At 48.3% G+C, this 10,731-nt stretch overlaps 1 protein-coding gene across 1 annotated transcript in view; it reads left to right on the top strand.

The window, feature by feature from the left end:
• Positions 1-259: 259 nt before the first annotated feature.
• The window catches only part of mon1a (MON1 secretory trafficking family member A), a 20,474-nt gene continuing 10,002 nt past the window's right edge, over positions 260-10,731 (top strand). Inside the window, exons 1-4 of the mRNA XM_017719396.2 lie at positions 260-344; positions 2,832-2,969; positions 9,537-9,962; positions 10,347-10,731. The exon at positions 10,347-10,731 is cut by the window's right edge and continues 381 nt beyond it. Coding sequence (XP_017574885.1) covers positions 2,840-2,969; positions 9,537-9,962; positions 10,347-10,731 — 941 coding nt within the window. The 5' untranslated portion in view covers positions 260-344; positions 2,832-2,839. The remainder of the gene's footprint in view (positions 345-2,831; positions 2,970-9,536; positions 9,963-10,346) is intronic.

The following is a 10,731-nucleotide window of genomic DNA, read 5'->3' as shown; positions in this document are numbered from 1 at the left end:
TTTTGTACTAAGATTTAAAAAATAAATGAGCTTGTGAAACCAAATCAAATCACGTTTATTGTCAATACATCGCATTTACACAGTAGCCCCCTTGTAGTACACACACATATCAATATATATATATATATATATATATATATATATATATATATATATATATATATATATATATATATATATATATATATATATATATATTCATTCTTTGGCCACACGCGGGCAAATCGAAAACCCTTTCAAAAACTCAATGTCCCACGATGCACTGCGGCGCCCACTCCGCCGATGACCTCTGTGACATATCTGTGAGTTGTGGCTCCCAGACGCAGCTGGACCCGTGCGGTTAAGTAAGTTGCGTGATTTGAATCCGTTTTCGGGGAGAATGTCTTTGATTAGTGTGAGTTTAATCGATGTAAACAGACGTAACGTGCCGATTTAGTCCGGGGGCGTTTTCTTTCTTAGTTCGCTAACTAGCTTAGCATGTGTTTCAGAGCGAGGCTGAACTCGGCTCGGATCTCCCCGTTCCACCTTAACTGGTATGTAACTGCTACATCAGTTAAGGTGGAACGGCGACGTTTGAGCACGAAGCCGAGCTCAGCTCCGTAGTTTTGAGGGCGTCCCGTGTCATGTCCACTGCGGTTTCGTGCTCTTTTAAAGTAAATCCTAAAGCGAGCGGACACTGATTTACACGCTTCTCCTGCAAGTTCGTTTGACCCGAGCAGTGACCGTTGGACTGGACTGTGCCTGCTCGTGAGAGTCGGGAGAGCCTTTACATTATAAAGGCAGCGGGATCTTGATCCAGTTTGCGTGTCTCCTGTGTGAAAATGTGAGATAAAGCGAGAGCTTTGAATGATGAGTAGATGATGATGTGTTGATACTCTTAGTAAGTGCTCCAGTATCTTCTAGTGTTAAATATCCACCGTTTCATAGAGTAAAGGTTGTGTTTTACCACTTTAATTCCATTACAAAAACAAATTATATGAAAATTATAGCTGAAAGAGTTTTATAAGAGTGCTCATCTGTTCCCAGGCATTACATTAATTAAGACTCATTAATTAATTGACCTTTCTGAGTCCCACAATGGGAAAATTTCACTTCTGCAAATTAGCCCATCCGCGCAGTGAAACACCACATACACACTAGTGAAGACGCCCACAAGGGGGCAATGAGCACATTTGCCTGGCGCGGTGGGCAGCTCTATCTGCACCAACTGGGGGTTAGGTGTCTTGCTCAAGGGCACCTCAGTCACTTACTGTCAGCTCAGGGGATCGAACCAGCGACCTTCCAGCTGCAAGGCTGGTTCCCTAACCTCCAGCCAACAAGTCACCAACTTTCTGCAGAGTCCATCACTACAGACCTCCAAACTTCATGTGGCCTTCAGATCAGCTCAAGAACAGCATAGAGAGCTTCATGGAATGGGTTTCCATGGCCGAGCAGCTGCATCCAAGCCTTACATCACCAAGCGTAATGCAAAGCGTGGAATGCAGTGGTGTAAAGCGCCGCCACTGGACTCCAGAGCAGTGGAGACGTGTTCTCTGGAGTGACCAATCACGCTTCTCCGTCTGGCAATCCGATGGACGAGTCTGGGTTTGGCTGTTGCCAGGAAACGGTACTTGTCTGACTGCATTGCACTGAGTGTAAAGTTTGGTGGAGGGGGGATCATGGCGTGGGGTTGTTTTTCAGGAGTTTGGCTCGGCCCCTTAGTTCCAGTGAAAGGAGCTCTTAAAGCTTCAGCACCAAGAGATTTTGGACAATTTCATGCTTCCAACGTTGTGGGAACAGTTTGGGGGACGGCCCCTTCCTGTTCCAACATGACTGCGCACCAGGGCACAAAGTAGGTCCATAAAGACATGGATGAGCCAGTTTGGTGTGGAAGAACTTGACTGGCCTGCACAGAGTCCTGACCTCAACCCAGTAGAACACCTTTGGGATGAATTAGAGCGGAGACTGTGAGCCAGGCCTTCTCGCCCAACATCAGTGTCTGACCTCACAAATGTGCTTCAGGAAGAACGGTCAGAAATTCCCATAAACACACTCCTAACCCTTGTGGAAAGGCTTCCCAGAAGAGTTGAAGCTGTTATAGCTGCAAAGGGTGGGCCGACATCATATTAAACCCTATGGATTAAGAACGGGAGGTCACTCAAATTCATGTGTGTGTGAAGCCAGATGAGCGAATACTTTTGGCAGTATAGGGCATCACTGCACTAACAAATAATTACATTGTCCTTAAAAAAATTGCCAGTGCATTAACATCATTTCACTAGATAGTAAATGTCTAGAAATTGGGTGAATAATTTTTTGTGTTCTCATAATGACATCAGATGCTCACCTTATATTAAAATGCTTTCACTTGGCAAGATACGTGTTTTTATAGTGTTAAAACGGGAATTCCACCCATTTACTTTTAAAATGTTCGACATAATTAAGAGGTTTATTAAGAGGGGGTCTGTCATGGGCTGGAGGTTATGGAACCAGTCTTGTGACCGTAAGGTCACCAGCTCGATCCCCGGAGCTGACAGGACACAACTGAAGTGCCCTTGAGCAAGACACCTAACCCCCAACTGCTCCCCAGGCGCTGTGGATAGGGCTGCCCACCGCTCTGGGCAAGTGTGCTCACTACCCACGTGTGTGTGTGTGTGTGTGTGCTTTCGCTAGTGTGTATGTGGTGTTTCACTGCACGGATGGGTTAAATGTAGGTTCACTGGTGGGTTTTGAGGGTAAATAATTGTGTGACCCCTGGTTCCCATCACTACCACTGTAAAGACGTCTGAGTCAGTCGGTAAAACATGCTCTTGGTTGCCGCCCACACTGAGCTCTTCTCTTCACTGGTACAGTTACCAGGATGGCAGCGGACGTCCACAATAAAGGAGTGACCTGGGACACTATGAACGGCAGCCTAGCACCAGTGGACCGCCTTCGCAGTGACCGCTCAGACAGTCCAACACCTGGGCTGGTGGAGGGGACAGAGCCAGGTGAGGTGACTTTTTCCCTGTGAGCAGCAGTGGGACCGCCCTGCGGCAGATTGTGGAATGTCAGGATGGTTTGACTGGGAGTGTAAACAACATGGTCAAATTGTCCGTGCAGCCCTTTTAATTATTTTGCTTTTTCTTTCATTTATTTAGTGAATTTAGTTACTTTTAAGTTCCACATGTGTTTAGTAGGGCACACATGGCTTGTATAGTGTCCATAGAAAAGCATTGACCAATAGAACTGGGTGCTCTGGAGCAGCTGCGTATCAGCCTAAGCTCACCATGTCTAATGCTAAGCATGGGCTAGAGGGGCATGAAGCCCCCCAGCACTGGGCTGTGGAGCAGCTGCATTCTGAGGTGTGATGGAGCGCCTCCCAATACCCATTTGGGATGAGTTGGAGTTCCAGAACTGACCATCCAACATCAGTACCTGTCCTCACTAATGCTCAATCAAATCCTCACAGCTATGTTCCAACACCTAGTGTAGCCTTCTCAGGAGAGTAGAGAGTGTTCACACCAGTGATTAGCAGTTACTTGCTGTATTGCCACGTAAAACATCCTTTTTAGCACGAATAGCTTGTGAGCCGATGGGGAAAAATAAATGATAAGAATAAGCTTAGACTAAAAGTACAAAGAACTGTGAGTAGCTCCGCCCCCAGTGCTACATTATTTATATTATTTAAGATTCTTGGTTTGACACAATATATAGCTGTGTAAATAGCTGTATATGGTGTGGTTGGTTAGTGTAGTGGGTAACACCTCTGTCTTCTACACTGTAGACTGAGGTTCAATCACCACCTGGACAAGCACCCTACACTACACCAATAAGAGTCCTTGGGCAAGACTCCTAACACCGCCTTCACCTACCTGTGTAAGAAAAAAAGATCAAATTGTAAGTCAGTAAGTCAGCCAGTTTAGTGTTTGACCGTCTCGTTGCAGATTAAACGTATCAGGAGACCAGCTGGAGTGATTATAAATGCAGAAGTCCATTCGACACTAAATTATCAATGTTCGTCTTAAATCTCTCTCTTTGCCTTTTCATAGCTACTAGCTAGGAGAGATTGTTGTCTGCGCTGCTATGGTGACCAGCAGTCTGCGCACCAGCCTTCAGGGTTAAAGGGTGAATCAGCAGTTCTACATTAACTCCAGCGTTTAAGACCATTTACTGTTAAACTGTGTTGAAGGATCAGCAGAGCTTTATTTTACTGTAAAGGAGGATTATTTTATTATTACCTACTGATCTGATTCAGCTGTGGAGCCACAACAGGGCAGTAAAAAGCTCCACAGCCACATGTTGCCAACCCCTGGTTTAGTGAAAGGAGGGAAACACAACAAGACCACTGCAGCCAGCTCAAGGCTACGATGGTTTCTCAGTTTATTTTGAATATTTTTGAATAATGCCTTATAAATTTGAATATAGGATTTGACTGAAATGCTCATCCTTATCAGCTGTGAGTTTGCTGTTTAGGCTGTTCCTGTTCGTGGCTTGATTTGATAAGTTTAAAACTAGGTTATGACTTCTGCTCCACGGCTGCAGTGCTGACTCCACTGGAAGGCAGTTTAATGAGGCAGCACATGTTTTTATGGTCCCTTGAGAGAGAGATGACTCTGGTACTTGAGTAACTTTAGTGTGAGGCAATTTAAGTATGTATTTTGTTGTTGTTGTTGTTGTTGTTGTTGTTGTTGTTGTTTTCAGTGATTAAGTCCTATGTTCCTCATGCCGGGTTACGCCCTGTAGAGTATCCTGAGTAAATGCTCCCGTCTGCTGACACAGTGACTCATACAGGGCCTAATGGATTAACGATTGCTGGTACCAGCTTGTAGGTGTTGCTTTACTGAAGGTGGGTCTTGTGAAGTAGCTGTGTCACTCAGGTAGTTTCTTGGTGTAGCTATGATTAATATGAAGGGTGTGTAAAGAAAGAGCAAAATAAGGTGCAGGTCTACGGTGGCAACCACATGTAACCACACAGCCTTTTACTTCAAGGTGCTTACCAAGCATTTTATTATGAACACCTTCTTGTATCGGCACTCATTGTCCATTGTATCAGCTCCAGGACCCCACAGGACCACCACAGAGCAGGTGCTATTTGGGTGGTGGATCATTCTCAGCACTGCAGTGACCGTAACATGGTGGTGCTGTATTAATGTGTTGTGCTGGTACGAGTGGATCAGACAGTGTTTAACACCTGCTGGACTGGAAACAAAAAATATACAGCCAGCAGTGCCCTGTGGGCAGCATCCTGTGACCGCTGATGAAGGACTAGAGGATGACCAACACAAACTGCGCAGCAGCAGATGAGCTGTCGCCTCTGACTTTACATCTACAAGGTGGACCGACAAGGTAGGACTGTCTAATAGAGTGGACAGTGAGTGGACACAGGGTTTAAAAACTCCAGCAGCACTGCTGTGTCTGATCCACTCATACCAGCACAACACACAAACACACCTCCACCATGTCAGTGTCACTGCAGTGCTGAGAATGATCCACTACCCAAATAGTACCTGCTCTGTGAGGGTCCATGGGGGTCCTGACCACTGAAGAACAGGGTAACAGAGTATCAGAGAAACAGATGGACTACAGTCTGAAACTGTAGAACTACAAAGTGCAGCTATACAGTAAGTGGAGCTGATAAGATGGACTGTGAGCGTAGAAACGAGGAGGTGGTCAGAATAAAATACTGTGAAACAATATTTGTGTCTTTATTGCATGGCTGTGTAAATGGTTCCGTCACATTTGTGTACAGTTGTATTCAGTGTATTTTGAAAATGAAATTCAAATGCCACAATAACCGAATCGGGAACCAAAATAAGCAAGATAATCAGATCTACTTGTGGTCAAATGTGCAACTTGACGCATAATTCCTTAGGAGTGACAATTGAGCAGTTTCCTAAAGAATCCAATGTGAGGTCACGGGTCAGAGATTTAGACCTGTAGTGGGGAGATACCGCAATGATCTGTTGACTGAACTTTATTCTCTAGAGAGAGTTCTGCCCTGCCATCAGTTGATAGGGCTGGTCAGTATGAGCGTATGCATGATGATTATCATAAATTATGCCACAATACAACACAATAAGCTTCTCTGAACATATTGTGTACATCAGTGCTTGTAGACACTGACCAACTGCCTGCTCGGTTATAAAGCGAGCTAAATTAGTCCCGTTTAACTGGATTTAGTGCAGCACACTGAGCAAAATATTGAATAAAAGTCATTATATTGACAGTTTTGATAGTAGTTTTAAAAGTTTAGCACTAGTGGCTTCTTTTTTTCTGTTCCAACTCATTAAATGCCTTAAATTGTTGGAAGAATTCCTCGTAACTCCAAAATGGTGACTTTACAGGAGAAGGAAAAAATCTACTTTACTTTCAATGTAAGTCAGTGGAACCGGACGTCTTTCCAAGTCATTTTGGTTTGTTTCTTTTGGTCCAATCATCATGAAGTTTACACACAATATAAAGGGAAATTTGAATATTGGCTGGATCAATATGGACCCGCTAGTGGAGATGAAATGGCTTTTAGTATAGCTGCCGGTGTGGAGAACCCTTGACTGGACCGACCCAGATAACAAATTGGCTCCCTGCTCCACCAAAGCGCCACCAAATGGGGTTGCATGAGCTCACTGAGGAAGTTCACCTCAGCCCTTTAGTTCATTTTCACTTCGGTTTTCTGTCAGACTTGGTGAGAGGAGGGATGTTGACCAGCAGGCGCTGGTTATGTCTTGGTTTTTGTCTGAAAGTGTCGAGTCTCAACTTCCCTTCAACGCAGCTGGTTTGGAAAAGCTCTGGTGGCCTGTTACGGTTCAGTAATAAGAGACAAGACCACCCAGGCCAGACGCCCCGTCCAGTCTTACCCACGCAGGGCTGGTGGTTCTGTTGAACGCTGGGGGCACTTTCACACTTACCTTGTTTTTGAGTTTAGTCTGTTTGGTCAGGTGGTAACGCTGCAGCTGTACTTGGATCAAACCAGCTGAAGCACAGATCACCAAAAATTGATGGGCAGCAGGACCAGAGCCAGTTTAACGGAAGCCTGGCCACTTCCTTTCCCTCATGTACAAAATGAATGGAGTGTTAACAAGATGTTAAATGAAACGTTTGTGCAGGAACTTCCTTTAATTTTGGAAAGTAGAAGAACAATTTTATTGTTTTCAACAGCAAACCGTTGGGAAGTAAGAGTACTGCTACTGATTACTGTGGTTAGCATTACTGTTACTGATTGGTTGGTATTACTGCTACTGAGAGCTGATTCGTTGGCGAGCTGATCAGCTCAATGGCTGAATAAAACACACACGCCTAATCCCCTTATCCTCCTGGGTTGTGGGGTGCTGGAGTGTATCCAAACGGTCACTGGGCAGAAGGCAGGAAACACCCTGGACAGGCCTTCAGTCCATCACAGGGCTGACAAACAGACATACGCAATCACAAACACACTGACGTCTGGGGTCAATTTAATATCTCCAGTCTGTCTGACTGCGTGTCTTTTGGCCGCCTGACTGCGTGTCTTTTGGCCGCCTGACTGCGTGTCTTTTGGGCGTCGGACTGCGTGTCTTTTGGGCGTCGGACTGCGTGTCTTTTGGCCGTCGGACTGCGTGTCTTTTGGCCGTCGGACTGCGTGTCTTTTGGCCGTCGGACTGCGTGTCTTTTGGCCGTCGGACTGCGTGTCTTTTGGCCGTCGGACTGCGTGTCTTTTGGGCGTGTCACTGCGTGTCTTTTGGGCGTCGGACTGCGTGTCTTTTGGGCGTCGGACTGCGTGTCTTTTGCCCGTCTCACTGCGTGTCTTTTGCCCGTCTGACTGCGTGTCTTTTGCCCGTCTCACTGCGTGTCTGTTGGCCGTCGGACTGCGTGTCTGTTGGCCGTCGGACTGCGTGTCTTTTGGCCGTCTCACTGCGTGTCTTTTGGGCGTGTCACTGCGTGTCTTTTGGGCGTCGGACTGCGTGTCTTTTGGGCGTCGGACTGCGTGTCTTTTGCCCCGTCTCACTGCGTGTCTTTTGCCCGTCTCACTGCGTGTCTTTTGCCCGTCTGACTGCGTGTCTTTTGCCCGTCGGACTGCGTGTCTTTTGCCCGTCGGACTGCGTGTCTGTTGGCCGTCGGACTGCGTGTCTGTTGGCCGTCGGACTGCGTGTCTGTTGGCCGTCTGACTGCGTGTCTTTTGCCCGTCTGACTGCGTGTCTTTTGCCCGTCTGACTGCGTGTCTTTTGGCCGCCTGACTGCGTGTCTTTTGCCCGCCTGACTGCGTGTCTTTTGCCCGTCTGACTGCGTGTCTTTTGGCCGCCTGACTGCGTGTCTTTTGGCCGCCTGACTGCGTGTCTTTTGGGCGTCGGACTGCGTGTCTTTTGGGCGTCGGACTGCGTGTCTTTTGGGCGTCGGACTGCGTGTCTTTTGGGCGTCGGACTGCGTGTCTTTTGGCCGTCGGACTGCGTGTCTTTTGGGCGTGTCACTGCGTGTCTTTTGGGCGTCGGACTGCGTGTCTTTTGGGCGTCGGACTGCGTGTCTTTTGGGCGTCGGACTGCGTGTCTTTTGCCCCGTCTCACTGCGTGTCTTTTGCCCGTCTCACTGCGTGTCTTTTGCCCGTCTGACTGCGTGTCTTTTGGGCGTAGAACTGCGTGTCTTTAGGGCGTCGGACTGCGTGTCTTTTGGGCGTCGGACTGCGTGTCTTTTGGGCGTGTCACTGCGTGTCTTTTGGGCGTCGGACTGCGTGTCTTTTGCCCGTCGGACTGCGTGTCTTTTGCCCGTCGGACTGCGTGTCTTTTGCCCGTCGGACTGCGTGTCTGTTGGCCGTCGGACTGCGTGTCTTTTGGGCGTCGGACTGCGTGTCTTTTGGGCGTGTCACTGCGTGTCTTTTGGGCGTGTCACTGCGTGTCTTTTGGGCGTCGGACTGCGTGTATTTTGGGCGTCGGACTGCGTGTCTTTTGCCCCGTCTCACTGCGTGTCTTTTGCCCCGTCTCACTGCGTGTCTTTTGCCCGTCTCACTGCGTGTCTTTTGGGCGTCGGACTGCGTGTCTTTAGGGCGTCGGACTGCGTGTCTTTTGGGCGTCGGACTGCGTGTCTTTTGGGCGTGTCACTGCGTGTCTTTTGGGCGTCGGACTGCGTGTCTTTTGGGCGTCGGACTGCGTGTCTTTTGCCCGTCGGACTGCGTGTCTTTCGCCCGTCGGACTGCGTGTCTTTTGCCCGTCGGACTGCGTGTCTGTTGGCCGTCGGACTGCCTGTCTGTTGGCCGCCGGACTGCGTGTCTGTTGGCCGCCGGACTGCGTGTCTGTTGGCCGCCGGACTGCGTGTCTTTGGATGCAGACACTGGGAGAACATGACTCCCCAAAGAAAGGACCCTGGTCTCCTGGCTGGGGGATCGAATGCAGGCCCTTCTTGCTGTGAGGTGACGGCGCCACTCTTCGCACATTTGTGCATCATTTAATTTCTATTACTTTGTTTACGTAATTGTTGGAAGCCAAAATTGCAGTTGAAAGTAAAATTCTACAAGCCCTGCAGGTTAGCTACATTAACCTCATAGCACCAGTGTAAAAGTGATTGACTACATTTTTGGGGCTGTATAAGTTAGAAATGTGCATGTTTGTCTCCAGGTGCCGGTCAGGAGCACGCTCAGCACATGTTCGTCCACGCTCAGTCTTTCGAAGATCTGACCGCCGACAGTGAGAGTAACCCAGACTCTGAGCTAACAGGGAGCAGCAATTCTGCTCTGGTGGATTCGGAGGAAGGAGAGACGAAGGAGGAGGAGCAAAGAGGAGGTGCAGACAATGAAGAGGAGCAGAAGGAGCCAGAGGAGGAGAAGCAGGAGGTTCAGAGTGGCGTCCGGCTTAAGGAGGAGGACGTTACAAGCGAAGCGTGGCGGAGACACAGGAAGCATGTGTTCGTTCTGAGCGAAGCAGGAAAACCGATCTACACGCGTTACGGCACCGAGGAGGCTCTGTCCACCACCATGGGGGTCATGATGGCCCTCGTGTCCTTCGTGGAGGCCGGGAAGAACATCATTCGCTCCATTCACGCAGGTGATCTACTGAGTTTGATTTCGTGATTTATTTTGATTGTTTTAGTGTCGCATATCTTCATAAATATAATAAGTGTTGAGTTTTGGTAACCAGATCAACTGAAGTTACAAACCTGTTAGAAAACATTTCCAACAAACCAGGCAGCATCAGTAGAATTTAGGGCTAGGCTTTATGACCAAACAGCCTATCACGATATACATTATATCGCCAAAAGTATTCAGTCACCCATCCATATCACTGAATTCAGGTGTTCAAATCACGACATCTTAAGCGTTTAACACTTCCAGAAAGCTATGATAAGAAACGATTCTTGTATGTATAATCTTTTTTGAGTTTTGGCCTAAAATGTAATCTTTAAGAACCATTCCTGTTATATTCATGTAGACGGCTGTCGCGTGGTCTTCCTCCACAAGAGCCCGCTGGTCCTGGTGGGCGTGTCCCGGTCAAGCCAGTCAGACCGCGAGCTGTCCCGCGAGCTTCAGTACGTCTACTATCAGATCGTGAGCCTGCTGACACTGACGCAGCTCAACCACGTCTTCCAGCACAAGCAGAACTACGACCTGCGGCGGCTGCTGGCCGGCTCCGAGCACCTGACCGACAGCCTGCTGCGGCTGCTGGACCGCGACCCGGGGCTGCTCCTGAACGCTGTCATGAGCCTCCCGCTGGCCAGCTCGGCGAGGGACGTTGTCTCCGCCAGCCTGCAGGCAGCCAAAGCCAAGAGCCTGGTCTTCTCCATCCTGCTGGCCGGTAATCGCCTGGTCACCCTGGT

The sequence above is a fragment of the Pygocentrus nattereri genome, chromosome 21, assembly GCF_015220715.1.
Source record: "Pygocentrus nattereri isolate fPygNat1 chromosome 21, fPygNat1.pri, whole genome shotgun sequence".
NCBI lineage: Eukaryota > Metazoa > Chordata > Actinopteri > Characiformes > Serrasalmidae > Pygocentrus > Pygocentrus nattereri.
This window is presented reverse-complemented; position numbering and strand designations above follow the sequence as displayed.